Source organism: Dermacentor albipictus, chromosome 2 (assembly GCF_038994185.2).
Source record: "Dermacentor albipictus isolate Rhodes 1998 colony chromosome 2, USDA_Dalb.pri_finalv2, whole genome shotgun sequence".
NCBI classification, from domain to species: domain Eukaryota; kingdom Metazoa; phylum Arthropoda; class Arachnida; order Ixodida; family Ixodidae; genus Dermacentor; species Dermacentor albipictus.
In genome coordinates, this window is record NC_091822.1 from 30,957,107 (window position 1) to 30,977,692 (window position 20,586).

The following is a 20,586-nucleotide window of genomic DNA, read 5'->3' on the forward strand; positions in this document are numbered from 1 at the left end:
ACAGCGCGAAATTCGAAATGAATGCCAAGGTGCAGATGCGGCACAGGCATTATGTTATGTCCAACTAATGTGCACAAAATGCATATGTTTGAGAAGTCCCGAACTGCAGGTATGATCGGCTACTGGGGTGTAAATACACACCAGGGGACTTGTGTAGACACATCAGACATGCGTAAGCATTGTTTTAAAAATGACCTTCTGCTCACAGGTTCACAACAAACTCCTTGAAAACATAGGAGTTTCTATGCACGTTAATCCGATGACAAGACCAATGAAGCTGGTCGAGTTATGTGGCAAGTAGAATTAAACAAGATGCAGAAATAATGGCAAAACACACCGCTGATTCATTCGGCAGTATTTCCCGATTCTAACCACACCCTTCCATCAAACACGCATGCACTTTCTAGGTGTCCAAAGAAGAAAGTAAATGCAGAAATGGCATTAAAGCTTCTAAACAAGGTAGAAATCTACGCGCTGCCGATTTTTTAGGAAATAAAACGGTCTAATATGTGCAGCCCAACTACGGCCCGTTTCCTAAAGTCAGCTTCGCCATAATACATGGGCTTTGTGCAGAAAAGCATACCAACCCCGTGAAGGTGATTTTGGTATTGTGTCGGATTGTACGGCTCAGCCAATCTTCAGTTTAAATCTAGTGACAAAAAAAAAAGTAAAGAACAGGTGCACATTATAATCGAGTAAATACCGTAATCAGACATTGTGAGCCACAGTTACTGCTTGAAGATCTTCCTAGGGAAGGCCAAAAATAGGAGTTTTCAACAGGAGATGACGTGTGTCCTCTGTCCCCTAAGCTCTGCCGAGAAAGACGCTGCCACAAAAGGGGTCACTATTGGGGTCACCATAGGGGTTAGCCGCGTGAGTACTGACTGGTCAAGTTCGAATTATCCGGCAAAAGCCAATTTTAGGATTGAAATAATGCAAGTTTGGGCCCATAGAAAGGCACGGGCACTGACCAGGACTTTCGCAGGACTTTCAGCCAGAACTTTTGGCCAGGACCTTCGGCTTGGATCGAATTAACCGAAAAATTAATTTAGCCAGAGTCAAATTAACAGAAGCCAACTAAGCATATGAATACAGGAAACCGTGTAGAATTAGCCTGGTTGGTAGTGGGGCCTTAATTTTATGTCGCCAAGGTTTTTGCATTTACAGTTTCTATGGGAAGCAGGCACATAACACATGCACATCAGAAGAAAGAAATACAGTCAAACCTTGATATGTCAAACACGGATATATGGAACTATTGGGTATATCAAACACTCTCTATATCATTCGGAAAATCGTATGCATTTTTAATTATTTATTTCAAACGGGGTCCGACATAAAATGGATATATTGAACTCCGCCCTCCCACACTATGTGCACTCCATTTGTAGACGGCAAGCTTTCCCGCAACACCCTCAAAGATAGGGATGGACGTTCCTGGCTGCTCTGCACTAAAGCTGCACACATTGATCGCACCGAGGGCACCATTTGAACGTAGCGGCGCACGCACTCAGTGGCTTGGCTAGTTCGACGTCAATGACGCGTTGCATTTGCCACACCGACTTCTCCTCGGTGTCGCGTGCTCTGCCTGCCATGCCTCGTGAGGAATGGTGGTCTGCTTGCACAAAGACGCGCGACAGGGCGCACTTACTGGGCTCACTCATAGATGCCATGGCAGATTCCCCTTCATACTTTGTTAGTGACAGTATTTCAAAATGCTCTGGTTGACGGACGTGGAGACCGCAGCGGAAGTAGTGGACAAATTAACAAACTGCGAAGGTTGATTTCATAAGCGCTGATGTTGCCCTGCTCCCAACTTCAATTGAGGCTGTAGCTGCTTTGGCCCTTCCAGACCGCTACTGCAGCACAATAGAAGACACCGGCCTATTGCTTGTGGATCATTTAGATTATGTTGAGGACGCCATGGTTAAGCATGCGGCTGCCAATAAGATGCAGGCTACACTGCTGAAGTGCTTTCAGCCAAAGAAATAAATACTTTGTGTGAAGCTTCAAGTGAGTATTTACTGCATCACGATTGATTCATTGATTGATTTGTACAAGTTCTTTACGTGTTTTTTACATGATGTTATGTATCGAATTCTGGCTATATTGAACTATTTCGCTATTACTGCGCTGTTCGATATATCGAGGTTCGACTGTAAACACCCAGCCTGTAGTGACGTACCTTGAACCCAGTCACTAGAAAAGTGGGTGGTTCCTGGGTCAATCGTGAGCACCACTTGGACATCATCTTGAGTGTCAGCAACAAGGTGCCTTCATGCACTGCATGAAAAAAATAAAAATAAATACAAGGCCACAGTCTGCAAAGCAAGCACAGTGCAGTCCACTTATAACGATATCACATATAACAATATACAGTCGAACACGGATATATCGAGCCCACATATATCGAATTATTGTCTGTATCGAACTCGTAAATTATCCCCTTGAAAATTCTGTGTAAAAGTATAGAAATTCGTACGTTTATATCGAACGATATTTTTAGCCGCCATTGGATATATAGAACGCTGCGTGATCTCGGCACTCGCTGCACCCGCGAGCTCTGCTCCTCCCCCGAAATGCTCGGAAAATGTGAGAGCGAGAGGGAGGGAGGCTCGGACTGTACTCCCGCTGCGCACGCTCTCCGACTTGCGGAACTGCTTTTATTTTTCTTTCTCTCAATGTCTCTCATCCTTCCCCCGTGTAACCATAGTGATCGGCTCGGAAAAGGTAGCCAGGAACGAAGGCGGCAGTGGCCTCCTCCTTTTGCCTTTTTTTTCTTGTTGCTTTTTCACGAGTTTTGCTCAGCCAACCACAGCTCATGCCTTTCGTACGTCGCTGTCGCCCTCGGAGGTGGCCGTCGCGAGCGCTTTGTTGGCGGAGGCTGCCCACGTGAATTCTTGTGTTTTGTGCGCGTTCTTGTGTTTCGTGTTCATTATTGTTTTGCGTGCGTCTCACGACCTGTGTGACTGGATCGTGGTGAGCTGACGCGGAAGCAATGGCTGCAGCAAGCGCAAGCAGCGTCAAGAAGCGCAAGAACCTGGACTTTGCGACAAAGCTGGGACGCCAAACTGGGCAAGTCGGGGCGTCACGCTTGCCTTCTCGTCGATAACTGCTCGGCCCATCACACCACCTGCGAGCTCGAAAACATCGCGCTCAAGTTTCTGCCGGCGAACACGACAGCGAAGTTGCAGCCGCTCGACCAGGGCATCATTTAAGTCGTTAAAAGTCGCCTACAGGAGGCGACTCATTGATAGGCTCCGCATGGGCACCGAGCTTAAGGTTGACCTGCTGGGGGCCATTCAAATGATGACGGGCGCCTGGAGAGACGTGAAGCAGGATACTGTGGCCAACTGCTTCCGGAAGGCAGGCCTCGTGATGGCCAAACTTCCCGAAACTTGCGAAGACGGCGACGAGTGCATGGACGACGCGTTTCGCGAGTTGTCGTCCCTTTTCCCGGCTGCCGTTCCAGCCGAAGTGTCTGCTGACGATTTTGTGAACGTTGACAGCAATGTTCAGGCTGTTGCGAGCCTCGCTGACGAGGACATTGTAGCTGCAGTCGGAGGGACCCAGGCTAACAGCTCGAGTGGCGACGAAGATCGTCCGGACGAGGGCGCGGCTACACGTTCGTACTCCGCCGCTGAAATGGCGGCGACATGGAAGGAACCGGGCTTTCGCACCTGAACAGCCTCGATAAGATCGAGGTTGGCGTCTTTAATTTCATTTGCAAGGCGAAGAAGCAGACCAACATAAGCAATTTTTTTTTCACGCAAATATAGCATTACGTTGCGTCGTTGCGTGCGGAAATAGTTGTCATTCTTGAATGCGCCGATCAGTAGGTCATCGTCCGCCACAGGTAAAGTCTCTGGGCCTGTATTTTTTATATCGAATTTTTAATATATCGAATTAATTCGCGATCCCCTTCGAGTTCGATATATCCGTGTTCAACTGTATTGGTCATAACAATGAGTTGACTTAAGAGTATTAACTTATGCATTAGGACTAGGACAAGAAAAACATACACAGTCAAATCTTCATATAACGAACAGCACATTAACGAAGTTTTATGGTTTCAATGTAAAATTATTTCAGTACTACGAAATTCAGAATACCGAACTTTTCAGTATAATGATCATTATTCAGTTTCTGTGTCATGTTAACAACGCCACAGTACTACGAACTACTGTATATACCCGCATAATGAACACACCTTTTTTCCCAATATAGCCAAGCAAAGTTGGGGGGTGCATTCATTATGCGGGGTAAATTTCATGTAGACATTTTCAAACCGGAAAAAATTAAAAACTACGATGGTAATGACTTGGAACATGCATAAGATAACTTATTTTTGCAGTAAAAATACATGTATACCATGTGCAAACCGTAACTTCACTCCACATCAGAACTATCAGACTGTCGTTCAGGTCACTGCCGGCTTCCATCCACATCATGGTTCCACCAAAGAATAAAGAACCAATCAGCCGCGCGAAGTCAGCGCGGCCTAGGCCATTCATGCGCAGCAAAACTGAATGTGTGCTCTGAACAGCTATCTCCAATCACACCCCAGCTCATCCTCGCAGCTGCTTCCGGCCGTCTGTCATTATCACAAGCATCACATTGAAGTACGCACCTCTTTTGATAAGCATGCTGTGTGCATCCCTTTCCTCGGCCGTCCTGCTCATCGGCATGTCAAAATTTATCAGTGTCTGACCAGCGTTCCCATTTTGTGAGCAGATAAACACTACATCCTGAAGCAGGAGCATAACTAGACTTAAGGCCCATCCACACATCAAAACCCAAGGTAGGCGTAAAAGCGAGCCACAGACGCACGAATTCGACACTATGCCCAATTACGACCACAACGCCGATCAAGTGCCAGCCAATTCTTCTTCACTTAGACTCTCCCATGCGCCACGTTCAATCGCGCCCCTATTACAGCAGCGTAAAGTACTTAAATTAGGTATGTTGCAGAAAGCCAATTGCGCATTTTTTTTTCTCTTGAACGTGCTAGGTGCCTTTGTGCCAGCACTGGTGGAAAGGATGCGTTAAACATTAAGTGCACTTGCTTTAAACACGTGTGCGAGAGTAAAAAATTGTAGTCTTTCTGAAAAACTACAGCACGGCTGTTCGATCATGGGAGTGCACAGTATTGCAAAGCTGGGGGTGCATTCATTACATGAGGAAAAAAATTCCGATTTTTCACAACTGATTTGGGGGTGATTTAGGTACGCGAATAAATACGGTAGTATTACGAAATCTGGGGATGCTTATATTTCTGTTTATCCATCATGGCAGCCGAAACAGCACGCTAGCAGACAAGGGACAGAAAGCGGACACCACATCACATGGGTTCGGAAAACTTGAGACAGCGCTCAATAAAAAAGAGATTTAAAAAACAATATATTGCAGAGGCGATGACACATTGGGTTTTGCAAGTGCATGCTTTCCCTCAGGCAAGTGTCACCTAGCAATGCAGGCATGCCCCTCTGCTTCCTTCTTTCACCCTTCTTTCTGCACATGCCTCTTTCTTTTGCACTTCCTACTGCGGCCATACTAGCTAGTGCAGAGTATGTACTAGCGCAGAGAAATGTTACCCCCATACTCGCGAGGATGCCACATAGTCGTACTTGCTTTGAATTAGCTCATGTGTCCGTCTCGTGTGAGACAGTTGCGGTGTTCATGGCAAAAACAAACAGGAAACATCACGGTTTGTAGGCGACATGGAGCTTCCTTTTTCTCAGTAGTTTCCTCAGCATCTGCTTTGTGCAAGTCACTTTTACTATATGGCGCTTCGACATATATTTGGCGCTTCGACTTCGGTGCGTGGCAGCTGGACCTATGGAAAATAGCAACAGCATGTGCCGACCGCCAGAAACGATGTTTTCATGGATAGCTCAAATGGTGACAACTTATAAACTGATGGGTCAATGGGCAGAATGGTTATTCTTAGGGCTTCCTTATAACAACCTTTCAGAATAACGAACTATTTTTGGCGGTCCCGCATGATTTGTTATATCGAGATTTGACTGTACAATGATATTTTATTCATCGCATATCAGATATAATGATCAAAATGTTTCCTTCAGGATGGAGTTCTCCATGCAGAATAATTGTGAAATTTGTGTTGCTAAGTTCCCCTTAAAACGGACGATACAAAAAAAGGGGGCAAAAAGTTTGGCTACGAAAGTTTGTGTCTGCCACCATTAGCGCGCAGCACGTCCCGCTTGCACACCGATTGCAAAAGCCACAGAGAGCATCGTCAGTTCATGCAGTGCGCCACAAAATGGCGCCAGCTGCTTCATGTCCACATCGCTCGTGAACGTGTTCCACATGCCCAGTGAAGAGGAAAGAAAAAAAGGAGGGGGGGGGGGAAACGAAGCGGCGCTCCCCTGCCCACAGCACATTTCTGTCCAAGGAAATGCGTTTGGATACTATTCGATTATGCTTTGAATTTCACATACGTAGTGCGCCTAAGTGTTTCTATCTTTGCGTGTGTCCAGAAAGTGCAAGAGGCAGTGCAACGAAAGCCAGGAGTGTGTTGTATTTGTAGTTTCCATGTCAGCCGATCTGTGGTAAAACAGTGCAAGCAGCACAAGCTGCCTACCATAGCTTCCTAAATATTCTGATCTCGCAGGCCATATGCCGCGGTCGCACCTATCTCCCAACTTCCCCAATAGATGGTGCTGGAATCTCTGAGGTTTCTCTCGTTAGGCTTGGTCACGTTTGAAATGAGAAATGGTCTCGAAATCTCCTCAAGGTTATTCATAATACTCAGTCATCGAAATGGCATGAGACTAAGCAAAAGCCCTTTACACAGCCGTTTGCTGGGAACGAAACGAATTCTACAAAAACAACGTCAAATTCAGTTCAAAGCGGATGACTGGGTCTGCGCCATGTTTTACATAAACTATCAAACCACGCAAGGACGGTAACCTTAAATCTGAGAAATAGCGTGCATATGCTAAGCTGTATGGGTTGTTTAGCATTCTGCGCATGCGCATTTCGATACCACTAAGCCCATTTTCCACTAGGCACGCTAAACTAAAACTGCCTGCTATCATGACAGATGGCGGCGTTGTGCAGTGTAGGCGAAGACAGCAGCACCAGCGACGACGAGATTGACAATGGCCCATCTTTGACACCAACCCCGATCGAGTTGCTCATTTATTTCATGACAACTATATTACTGCTGCCAGTATTCCAACAGCAGCTGGTTGTGATGCACACTTTCGTTGTGAACCTGAAGCTCCCACAAGAGCAAGTGTAGACTTCTGAACATTTCAGCACGCCTAACGCTTACCCGCTATGAAACAGGCAGTTTTATTTTTCACTGTCTCCTTTTTAGCGCAAGTGGAAAATATGGTTTCGTATCTTCAAATATATGTTCTATCTTTCTTTTTCTTTAGATACAGTCATGTCTCGTTAATATTGGCACCTCCATTCTCCAGAAAAATAGTCCATAATGTGAGTCCTCCATAATAACGAATCAAGGAATAATCGTTCCAAAGAAGAACATGATTTATTCAGCCAAAAAACGAGGAAATGTGGGTTTGCACTGACGCCTTCAATCCTACTGTAGTGCCCAGAAAGTGCAACACATCGGCTACTTTAACACTTTCGGGACCGGCCCATAGGCCATCGATCATATATGATCGACGGTTTTGCGCGCACTGCCCCGTTCAAATTTCCGCGCGCTTGGACATGTAGCTCCATCTAGGAGGTCGTCAGGAACTAGACTCTCGGTTTCGGCATAGTTTCTTTCATTTCCAGCAGGTGGCGATACGCGAGAGAGAATTTTCTCGATTGCGGCGGCGGCGGACGCAGTGGAAAATGGCGTCGTGCTCGCGTCCGGTCGCTCGAAAAGAACGCCGTCAATCGCGCGATTCCGCTGCTTCGGCAACGGATTTTTTTGATGAACTGAGCAGCGAAGAGTCTGAAGACGACTTCGGCAGCTCCGATTTTATTTCGGACTCCGATTCGGATGATGATGAGCCACGGACTTCATCTAGTAGCCGAAGGTGAGCATAGTTCCACATTCATTTCTTTCTGGAGTAGGTGAACGGGCTCGCTATATGTTCTCATTATTTTATCTTTACTTGATAGGGTCTCAACAAGCTACGGCAATGATCTGCTGCCGCCAGCGCAGAAGCGGATTGAGTTTTCGCCGCGACGGGAACCTGGCGTGTACTTGGACGCAGAAGTGGGCGTGGCGCTCAGAAGCGGATCAAAGAAATTCTTGACTGCTCTGGACTTCTTTCTTCTGTTTTTCTCGATGAATGTGATCGAAACAATTTGTGACAACACGAACAAGTATGCTTGGACTCACATTTTGGAAAAACCAACGCATGCTTGTTCCGATGGATCTTGGGAAGAAGTCACCCTAAGTGAAATGCTAAAGTTTATCGGACTCGTAATTTACATGGGCGTTGTGAAGGTTCCTCGGCTGAAGCTGTATTGGAACGTAGGAGATCTGTACAGCGGTCTGCTCCCACCACGGATCATGCGGCTACGCCGGTTCATAGCTCTACTCGCAATGTTGCAAGTTGCAGACTTGGACGATGTCACTCAAAGTTCAAGAGGAAAGCTCCGATACATGTGGTGGCTCCTGCAACACATGAACGAAGTGTCAGCGAATCTTTTCCAGCCACATCGCGATCTTTCCGTGGATGAGCGCATGGTGAAATCGAAAGGGCGGTCAGGCATCCGACAGTATATCAAAGATAAAGTAACAAAATGGGGCTACAAGCTGTGGGTCCTAGCTGACCCTGGCACCGGATATACTGTGCAGTTTAGTGTGTATACCGGTAAGCGTGAGCAGCCAGGGCCCCATGGCTTAGCTTTCGACGTAGTTTGCCAGCTGTGTCACAGATATCTTGATCAGGGCTACAGGATCTTTATGGACAATTTTTACACTTCTACTAGCCTGTTCAGTCATCTTCTCAGCCGAAAAACATTGGCTTGCGGAACCACACGCAAGGATCGCCGAGGATTTCCTGCCGAACTGAAGGATGCACGGTGGGAAAAAAAAGCTTGACGTGGCGACATTCGATGGTTGCGCGATCAGAACATCCTGTACCTTCAGTGGAAAGACCGGCGTGTTGTCAACATGATGAGCACGGTTCATACTGCAAATGACACGGTCACCGCAAAAAGAAGGGAAAGAAGGCAAAACTCCTGGACTCAGATATTTATAACAAAGCCTCTGCTGATCCATGATTATAATGCTGGCATGCTAGGCGTAGATAAATCGGATCAAATGATTGGATATTATAATGTTCTCATGAGAAGCGTACGGTGGTGGAAGACTCTGTTCTTCCACTGCATCGATATTGCATGTGTGAACAGTTTCGTACTCTTCCAAGCTCACCGCACATTGCACCCAGAGATTCCTGAGCTGGCACGCACTGCCGGGTTTGACCACCTAGCTTTTAGAGAAGAGCTCATTCGGCAGCTTCTGAATCTTGACGGTGCCAAGCAAGCACACACGCCTCCACCACCCGTCGCAAAACATGCACTCCACAAGCCGGAAAAAGTGGCAAAACGCAGAAACTGCAAGCTGTGCTATGAGCAGAAGAAAATCGAGCTCAAAACTAATGTCTTTTGCAGCACATGCCAAGTTCACTTGTGTTTTACGACTGCCCGGAACTGCTTCGTCGAGTGGCACAAGAACCGTGGGACCTGAGTGGCTGACCACTGGTGCAAGCTAGATTTCACACAAAAAAAAAAGACAGTTGTAGATACGCGTGCCAAATTTTCACAAGCAAGAAAGGAGGCATTGTAGCACATTTTGTATATCTTGAATTTTTTTTATTATGTTTTTCCACTTGTATATCCATGACTTTTCCAACTTTTTTATGTTGTTCTTTCAGCAAATCTTGAATTTGAGATTTTTTAAAAAATATTATATATCACTTTTAAGTCTAACCTTTCTTTATGCATGAAAGACCATCTAATTAGCTACATTTTGATGAACATTGCAGCAATATAGCGCAATGACTATTCGTAATAAAAAATAATTTTTGACACCCATCAGAATTGCCTGTTTTTTCCCCGGTCCCGAAAGAGTTAAGCACGCTTTTTCCCTGTCCCACCTGTTCAAGGTATGCGATAGCCGTTTCCAAGCTATGGTGAGCTCCACATAGAGTAACTGTTGGTCTTTCTTCTTCACCGGCTGCTTCCGTCGATTATCTTATTCTCGGCGAAGCATGTTGGCTATTAAACATACACCATCGAATGTTCTAGCATTACCACTGGTCGTCACGCCAGTTCCACAGTGTGCTTGATATGTATGTCGTGTAGGCAATCTGATCCCGTGTCCATAATAACAAGATAAAAATGCCTGTATTTACCCCGTTTCGTCTCCAAAATAGCCGTCCATAGTTCGGACTGCGGGTTTCTATAGTAATGGGGAAGAATTGCATGGCAAAAGACCAGTTGTCGAAAATTTTCTGCATACTGCGGTGTGTCCATATTAACGAGACATGACTGTATAGCAATGATCGGTTATAACGATAGGAGTTTTCGTCCTTCCTGATATTATAAGTGAAATGCACTGTACGCATATACCGGAGAAAAATATGCTGGTCAAATTCATGTTTACAGATGAAATATCGGATACAGTCGACTTCCATTCATTTGACCGTAACAGGAGAAATGAGATGGGAGCCAGACCACACCTTTGGTTAAGATGGAATTAACCACATAAATCAAATTAACATACATCTACTGTCACCTACTTTGATATTGACCACTAATACAAAGCATCACCTGCCAAACTGGCTCAATGGCAACAGCATCCTACTGCTGTCCCCGAGGTCATAGGCTCGATACCCAGTGATGCCAACTGAACGCCAATGGCAATGGATTAATAGAAGTCAGGGTGGAATTAATGGAAGTCAACTGCATCAGCAGTAAAAAAAGAAAAGGACACGATCAGGTCTTGCACAAGAAATGGAGGCGTGATGTCTCCGACAAGCCAGCAATAGGTCTCCAGCAGATTTTCATAGCACTTCAACAGCTTGCCATCCTGATACAAAGCACAGGAACAATAATAATTACATAGGTTCTGCGCCTTCCCTATTACACAACTGTGCAATGGTTGTAATCACACAGAATTAAGATGCTGGCTTGCCAGGTGCAGTATGTTTGGTGACATGCTCAACAGCTGCAACAATTGGAACAAACAAGGAGCCTGCTTTGCTGCAACACGGTGTTCACCTCCAGCAGAAGAAATGCCCACCTAATGTGCACACTCAGCGGCTAAATATTTTCAGCTGCCAAAAATCTTGCAAAGAGGTGCCCTTTGCTCGAATAAAGTCTGGACATGGAATGTGCAAAACTTAATGCAGACCCCTGAAGTGTGGATTGAAAAGGTGCGAGTGGGAGTGCTCCAAGTGAAAGGTCATTTTAAGGGGGGATGTGGCTTTGAAAATCAACTTCCTTATTTTTGAATGGATTTTGACGAAAATTGGCACAAGTGTTTAGAATGTCTCCCTCATGCTTCCATAAAAGTTTCAGAGCGATATCTTGAGAACATTTTATTCAATTTTATTGAGCAGAATTTTTCTCCCTCTTACTTTCTAGAGAGCCTGGGGAACTTAAAAAAACGTGATAGAAGGCTTGTCAAGTATTGACTGCATAGCTAAATGCGTGCTGAAGGTCATGACATTCTTGCATTTTTTTTTGCAACACACATTTTTGGAGTGCCACATTTTATGTTGCCTTCACATTAAGCACACTTTCCGAGTAGATGAATAGCCATATTGTAAACTTACAAAGGGTCAAGATAAGAAGGCGAGAACGTCACGACCTGCACTGCAGCCCAAGGAACGCGACAAAAAAATGGAGTCAAAATACGTTAAACGGTAACAAAGAAATCAGCTCCAGTAATTGAGAAGAAAGGCAGAAAAACAGTTTTGAGAAAACGGCTCTCAAATTTTCACCTTCTCTTCAGTTCTCTAAAAGGCACCGAATTTGTAATCTTTGGGGTGTTTTGTGATGTGGGGCTTCTTATACATGTGGCCTTTGGTCTGGTGTGCTTCCCCCCCCCCCCATTTTTTTTCTTTTTATAGGGCATTCTTTGCCGGTGCTTAAATGATATTGCGCGACAAAAAAACGACATGGACGTGAGAGAAGACGACACACTACTCATTTAAGCAGTGGATTACCAACTTGCCCGGAATGCTGCTCTCATTGCTGCTGCTGCTCTACAAAGAGCATGGTGCCTAGGTTTCAAACCAAGTGACGTGCAGAATTCTGTGTGGGCATGAATATGGTTCCTGTGTACACTCAGGCAATCTGCACCCACGGGCTGCCCGATTGATAGCAATCTCCGGTACTATCAGGGAGGCTTTTTTTTTTGTAGAATTGACCATGTTACTGAAGAAGGCTCTTAGTGTCAGCAGCCTACCAAGTCATCTTTACTTGACAGTGGCTGTAGAACTTAGGATCAGAGAGCCAGTGATAGATATACAGCTGCTAGGTGCTTTCTAGAATTGCATGTTTGTATGATGTCTCGATCACGTCTGCAGCCAGGTGTCTGTGCCAGCCCAAGGGGCCTAGTGAACAGAGCTCACGATGAGGTTCTCTTTATGAAGGGGTGGTATGACAGATATTGTTACGAGCTATTGTGACAATAGAGTGAACGCACAATATGCTTGATTATGGCTCTGAGATGACAACGCGTGAAATGCCTAGCCGCAGATACAAGGAACCAACGCGTGATGTACTTAGTCGCGCAGTTCAAGGTGCCGACGCGCGAAGTACCTAGCCGCGCAGTCCGAAGTGCCGATGCACAAAATGCCTAGTCGCGGGCTCGAGGAGTCGGCCCTCGATGCGCTTATTCGTGCAGTCGGAGGTGCTGACGCGCGAAATGCCTAGTCACGGGCTCGAGGAGTCGACATTCGATGCGCTCATTTGCGCAGTCCGAGGGGCCGATGCACAATATGCTTAGGTGAGGGTCCGAGAAGTCCGCCCGCGATGGGCATGATCGCCGAGTCGGAGACTCACTATGTGCACTTAGTCGCGTGCCTGAGGATTGCGTGCGCGATGTGCTTCGTCAGGAATTCCGAAACGCCGAGTGCTGATAGGCATAGCCGCATGTCCGACGATTCCGCGTGTGAATCTTGGTCGCGAATTCCACATCACCGATGCTTGGAATGCTTAGCCGTGAGTCTGAAACATCCACAAGCGTAGGGATCGGCCACGCCACTGCGATGTCCGCGTAGCGCCCGTTTTGGCACGTCGAGATTACGGCGAGTGGAGATGTCCAGACTCGCAAGGTGCAAAGAGGCGAGCAGACGACGCGAGCGGCGGACCAATGGCGAACGGCGCTGGAGTCAGGTGGCAGGCGCGGCCAATCGCAGACTCTAGCACAACCTTAAATCATTTGCTTTTTGTGCGCTTGTTTCTGTATGGAGGAGATTGCCGAAGTGGCAAGTTAGAAGACGGAGAAACGTGCTTTCCAATGAGACCAAGATGGCGGCCCTCGGTCGCGCTGTTCCCGAGATATTGTGGCTTGAAAAACACTTTTTTCTTGATTTCTTGATTGAGCTATTTTGCCACCTTGGCTGCTAAAACAGATTTTTTAAAGCACTTCTAAATGGTTTACAGTGACGATATTTGGGTATCAGATATAAAAAGGGTTATAGAAACTGAAAATATGATTTTCAAAAAATCGATCTTTTTCGCAATTTTTTACGATGCGAAAGCCGCGTCCCCCTTAAAGAGTTTTAGCATGTCTGTATACTAGGGGTGTGCAAATACAAAATAGTAGATTTCTAATCGAATATCAAACCGAATAAAGAAAAAAAGAAGCCAAATATCAAATTCAATACTAGAAAATTTATCACAAAATTTAATGCTTACAAACTTCTTGAAAAAAATTATGTTGTGCATGCTTGGGAGTCTCGTAGCGTTACAGGACAAGAATGTAGCAAGCCATCAGTAACCTTGGTACAGTAAAACCTCGCTAATAAGTACCTGCTTATGGCGTCGTTGCGGTCAAAATGTAGTTGCTACAGTTATCCGGTCGAGTCCCCAGTGAACACAATGTATTGACTGACTGCTTACGATGTAGTGCACCATAGAATGCACACCGGTTAGCGGGTACCATTTTCACTAAAACGCAATATGGCGAACAGCATGCTGCGTCTTTTTTGGCACTTTTGAAAACGAAAATCAACATAGAAACCGCAATTCAAACGGTGCTTGGAGGTACCGAATGACAACACCATGTTGGTGATGGTAATTGGGCTTCCTCCTTTAGATCAGGTCGCCAAGCACGGAGAGCGCAGCGTAGGCTGAAATCCTCATTGCAGCAAACCTCACGTTCCGACCTGTCCACACTTTTGCTGCTTCGTAACGGGATTGCACATGTGTCATTGACGTGGTGTCATTTGTGGTGGTTGAGCAATGACTGGATATTTCATCGCGCATGTGATTTCGTCCTGGGAGTGCCGCGTACATACACTTGAACCCGACTATATCGAATCCATTTACACAGAATTATTCTGTATATAGAACAATTTATGAACATGGTATAGTTACAATGAGTATATACAGTCTACGATCGTTACAACGGACTCGCATGCAATACTTTCAGATATAATGGACCACATTTTAACCTTAGTTCGCTCAACCTATTTTATTAATCCAATGAAGTTCGCCTTTAATGGACCCTGCTACAACAGACTATAAGCTACAGTAGACGAAATTAGTGGCAATCTTTGCCAAAATCGGGCACGTAAAATGGACTTTTGCAATGTCAGCACACGCTGGCAACTGACTTGCAAGTGTCAACTGACAATTGCAGCTCAATATAGTTCACGCGAGAGAGGGCGGAAAGCGGGGTGGAATCGTGTTGTCTCGTACGCGCAAGGCGCTGGGGCGAGGCGAAGGAGAGGGGGGTTAAATTCCAATGGCTGCTGTTAACAGCACAGCCGCGCAGGCGCGGTATCTTGAAAGTGATCTGTGACACGGACAAAGTGCACCTAGTGCTGGTAGCTTCGTATGCACTGTGTTTATACATTTAGTTCGCGTTGACATGAGAGACAGCACGAAGGTCGATTTGCTCGACATTGCTGCCGCGCTTCCTCACTTCAATGTTTTGACAGCGACTTTCTACGGTCATTGAGCTAGATGTGTTCATGTGTACTGTGGGGTTCTCACACCCGTGCTCTTGGGACAAAGGAACGACAACACAGTAGTGCAAACAATCACAAGGGCATTTATTGCACCTTTCATAGATCAATGCCTGCTAGCCGAGTTGCTATCCCCAAAACATGCCGATGGGCGCGTGACAAATCCAGAAGTCTGACTCACCGCGACCGGATAGCGAGCGAATATGTTCGCCCCATGCTGGATCCTAACGCGTGGTCGTTCACGCGTACGGTCACGCGAACGGTAGCACGTTCGAAAGCAGGCCACGCAAGGCGGTCTCGCAGAAGCATGGATTGGCGCGCGCGCGGGACGTCCGCGGCGCTCGCCGGCCCACCGCCCAAGAGACCCTTATCTTTCCCGCACACCCAAGTAATGCTGCCGCGAGGCGGCGCTAGCAACGCAACACTCGCGCCATCTCTCGCACTGCGCCTCAACCACTCCGACCGCCGCGGGTGCCAGGCCATGCGGCGACGCCGCACTGCAGAAGACAGGAGCCATGCGGGAAAACAAGATATCAGGGGACGTGTGAGAGTCGCGCATCCCCACAGTACCGGCGCGCACGTGACAGGGTGCCCGTTAATTTAGTTAGTAAGCTAATGTTTACAACTTTATACAGCTGCTAAAACTACTATCCTCACTTCGCATAGCTGTCTACTAATTTGTTATCGCAATTGATGCTTTGCCTTCTGGGCAGAATGGCTACTTTTTTGTTTGTTTGTTTTACTTTGGACATTTGTCCCTCACTCTTTGCAATAACGTTGATACACATCGCGATCAAAGTTTCAAAAGTAAGGCATACCAGATGCTATGGACTTCGGATAAAACAGACATTTTTTGTCAGATTATCATGGTCTGTTGTAACGAGAGCCAATTGTATAGCAAGAATTATGCTCACATCGAACAAAAATAGCAGCGACTCCCGATATATCAAAAGCCAAGCGGAGCAAAAGTGCCCCCAGAAGTTGGCTTTCCCTTGCAGCGGGCACGGGTCCATCCAATTGCTCTCCTTACCGTGACCATGCCACGTAGGGCGAACTGTCGACACCCTCCTGCAAGAAATTATCCTGGCCCGCCCGCAGCGCTTGCTCAGACAGCCAATCAGAGGCTCTTGTGCCCTCGTTGTGCAATATAGCGCCTTATGGCCTTTCTCCTGCAGTGTTGCCATGACGAAGTGGCAGAACTTGCCTTTCGCCATGAAGATCGAAATCATAAATAGAGCCAAATGCGGCAAGACATCTAGTGTTGTCTTGGCAGGCAAGATTCCAAGGAACACTCTCAGCACAATCTTGAAGAATGAGGGGGAGATTAGGGTTAAACAAACTCACGGCCCGGTGCCCGTGGCGCCCTACACATACGCACGGCCGTGCATAAGACGTCGAGCCAAACGTGTACAAGTGGTTCATCTAGAATTGCTTCAGACGTGCTGGCTTCCGCGTGCTCGGTGATGGCTCAAAATTCTGATGAATGCAACGAAGCCGTTGCCAGTGTTGCCAAAGTTTAGAGCGAGCTTTCAGAATTTCCAGAAGCCGCTGATGAATCAACAGTCGATGAGTTAGTAAATGCAGATGATGGTGTCACGTGTAACAACCACGGGAGAGCCCGAAAACGAAGGCTACATTGCCGACATGGTACCAAGCACAAGTGAAAGTGGGCCCAATGAAAAAAGCAACAATCCTTTGCCCACATCCTTTGAGGAGATTGGTGTACTCACACTAGTCCGGCGCTTGTGCGCGAATGTGGAAGGATGTGGAGGAGTGCGTGCGTCGCAGACAGCAAAACTGCCCAAACAGAAGAAAATACAGGACGACGCTAGTTTCATCAATAAAGTGATTTTATAAATGGTATGTGCTTTTATGACGTCCAATTCTTTAGCAGCCTCATATTGAATTATGCTCTATATCAAACTGATAGGCACCTTTCTGAAAGTTCGATATAGCCAGGTTCATCTGCAGTTTGTGGTGGTTCAGCATTGACAGAATATTTCGTCTGGTTTCGTCTGGAAAGATGGAGCCATGGCAAAACCGAATAGACAAAGAAACCACATATTCAGCATGAAGGAGAAGTTGGACATCCCTCGTAGCATTGAAACCAGAACAACAAAGACCGCCATGACATGTGTGTGGCGCTGCCTTTGAGAACAGCTTGCAGCATATGGAAAGTACCACAAAAGCTAGGGAGCGGTGCTATATCGAACATCAAGAGATGCCGCTTGACAGGATAAGGCTTTCCGGAGGTTGAAGAGGCCTTGATGTTGTGGCTGAAAAAAAGCCAGGGCGCAGAACCGGGTGCCACAGTCAAGAACCACTTCGCCCGAGCGATGTTTGTTGTGTGCATGAGCAATGGTGAAAACACACAGTGCCAACAACTGCGACAGCCTGCTCACAGAGGTGTTGGACCATCAAGGTAACGGAAAGGCTCTGCAGTTTGAATCGTTCCATGACCTAGGCAGCAATGTAGCAACATCTCCCGACATCACACAGAGATTGATTGTTGCTGCTGTTGTGCCTCGTGGTTCTAGATTCTCTGCAATGACTGCATTATATCCGCACCATGAATAAGGGCCGTGGGGACAAAAGCTATGGTTGGGCTCCTCATCAGTTGAGGTTACCGTATTTACACAATTGTAAGTCGACCCTACCATATCACGTGACAGGAAAAAAAAAAAAAAAAAAGAAAGGGAGAGCATACCCGAGGGTGCATTCGATAACGAAAATTTATTAGTAGCTGACATGGTCACTGGATCACTCGTCTTCACTAGTGCTGCCATCGTCATCGTTGCTACCGTCCCACAGCGCATCGTTGGCCCGCAAAATTTCACATTTGGAAAATGAGCGCACCACGACATCTTGTGGAACAGCAGCGCAAGCCGAATGCACCCAACCACACGCAGCTGTCAGCGAAGCTCTTTTGACAGGTCGAGTTGGTGTAATTTCGCGGTCCTCTGCTGCCAGCCACTGGTTGTACTCACGACGGAGCAGGTCCTTAAAAGGCAAAGATCCGGGCTTGTTTCATGACCATGTCGCACTTCACAGGCAGGGACCGATCGTGCATTTCAGCGACGTACGCCGCCAGCTTAGCCTACAGCTCTGGAAAGCGTCCAGACTTCGGCACATGGGTAATTCCTCACTTGCCGTCACAGGTGAAAATTTCGCTTCGCTGCAGTCGTCACTCTTGCACCACCTGTTCAGAAACATCGAACTTGCGGCCCGCTGCGCAGTGATTTGTTTCTTCGGCGTAAAGGATGGCAGCCCTCTTGAACGCTGCTGTGAACGAACGAGTGCCGAATGATTAGTGGGCCTGGAGCACTCATTACTGAGGAAGCATAGAAGTAGCATGTAGCCGGCAGTCAAGTGGAACGCATCAAATCAATGCCTTTCGTCAAACTATAGAGAAAGCTAAGTGCAACAGGCAAAGAGAAACCTGCGAGCGATGTCTGCTCTTCTATGAACTACCGATGCTCCCTGCAAGTGCTGCCATTCTGAGGGTGCCGCCGCAAATGCAACAGCAGCGCTTCCATCAACTATCGCCACCCCCTCATGAGTGTTGTATACACTGTAAAACTCTCAAAAATGTTGAAAAACCCTTCTGAAAAGTGAACAAGCATGCGGGATAGCGAAAAGCTACAGGTAGGGCCATAGAGCAAACATAAAATTCTAACTACGTTGTAGCTCCCGTTGGTCTCACTTCTTTGGCGGTGCCATGTTTTGGTTTCAATTGCAAGTTGACCCCCCTCCCCCTTCAGATTTTCAAATTAAAAGAGTGGTCGACTTACAATCGTGTAAATATGTCCATGGTAATATGTAGACCATACTGCTGTGTGCACCTTACCCACATTCCCCAAATGTGATTTGAGTGCCCAACCACAGTAGCTTGTCAGCTTATTTATCAGGTCTCCTGTCAGGTGGCCCTTGCCACTGAAGCACTCACCATTTTCCCCTTTCTGCTTCTGCACAAGATTGCACAGCGCCGATCCCATGCATTTCTGCACATGGTTTGCGCAGTCTTCCTTTTCCACGGGTATGAAGCCATGTAATTTTGCTTCATTAACGGCACTGTATGATCTGCTGTCCCCATCGTAGAGCATGGTTGAGTACCTCAGGCCATTAAGGGAAGGCGAGCGCTGAAATAAAATTAATGCTGCCTGCACCTCCATCTGGCCTGCCTTGGAAGACGTGTCCTTTAGATTGGCATAAATGCTGCGACTTCCTGTCAGCATAATGTGGGGTTTCAGGTTTAGGGCCAAGCTCACAGCCAAGGCAGAAATTCAAAAGGAACACATAGTCCAAAGCATAAGCTGAAAAAAGCTCTATCACTGTGGCCACTCCAATGTGAGACGAATGTCCCCGAGTGTGCCAAGTGCCATCAAAAGAAACTGCAATATTACCAGCCTTTCCTAAATTCAGGATTTGGTATACATTCTTCATTGAAGTGGCACACTTCGCCATATTCTCAGTGCAGGCACTTGTTGCAGCTGGATTTAGCTTTAATTTCAGATAGTGCTGATAGGTCTTGTGGTGAAGGCCTCTGTGTGAAACTTCGATAGTGGCAAAAAAAGGGGTATAAGAGAATGCGCTACGGCACAGCGATCACTTACGATGCGCCCCGCATCGGACTTAGCGCCCACCTATCACGCGGTGAGCGTCGAGCAACGCAGCGTTCGGCGCGGCAACGAAACGTGCGCCTGAGCGAACGGAACGAACCAAAGAACTCGGTGTCTCGGAGGGGAAACGATCTACGCCAGCCAAACGTCGCGATCGGCACGGGCAGAGAGATAGATAGTAATCTAAAGAAAGGACCGGGAGCACGGCGAAGCGTCGTCAGGGGAGAGGGAGTCCCGCGACGCGCCTGGCAGCGGTCCCAATGCGCGCGCGGCGCGCCTCCTGTCGGGGCAGCGCCGTACATTGAGAGGAGGGGGTCTTCTGTGTTTGCCGCAAGATGGCTCTGCGTGTGCGGAAAGCGCAGAAGAAATGCAGCGGAAACGCATTTCGCAACTCGTGGAATTGTGACTTCTGTACGTTACATGTTCATAATTACCGATATACAACGCAGTATAACTTTCCACGGCTCGTTTCGAAGGCAACACCGCATTCACTAGAGGCGCGTTTGCACCGCTTGGAAGCATCGAACTCGTGGCTGAGTGGTAGCGTCTCCGTCTCACACTCCGGAGACCCTGGTTCGATTCCCACCGGGCCAATCTTGGAAGTTGCTTTTTATTTATGAAGCGCCTGCCGTGATTTATCGCTCACGGTCAACGCCGCAAACGCCGACACCGACGCCGACGACACCGGCTTTTCTGCGACACGAGCTCCTTAACGCTATCGCGTTAATATTATTAAGCACCGTCAGCCCGTTTCCCGTGCTCTGTATGGCAGTGCCTCCAACTCGTCGCGAGCTCCATTTCGTGTCAATTTCACCACAGTTGCTGCA

At 47.1% G+C, this 20,586-nt stretch overlaps 1 protein-coding gene across 2 annotated transcripts in view; it reads right to left on the reverse strand.

Annotated features, from left to right (window-relative positions):
• l(3)80Fj (lethal (3) 80Fj) overlaps positions 1–20,586 on the reverse strand; it is a 372,965-nt gene that overhangs the window by 290,097 nt on the left and 62,282 nt on the right. For both annotated transcript variants that reach the window (XM_065426472.2, XM_065426473.2), the window contains exon 12: positions 2,186–2,283. In XM_065426472.2, coding sequence (XP_065282544.1) covers positions 2,186–2,283 — 98 coding nt within the window. The remainder of the gene's footprint in view (positions 1–2,185; positions 2,284–20,586) is intronic.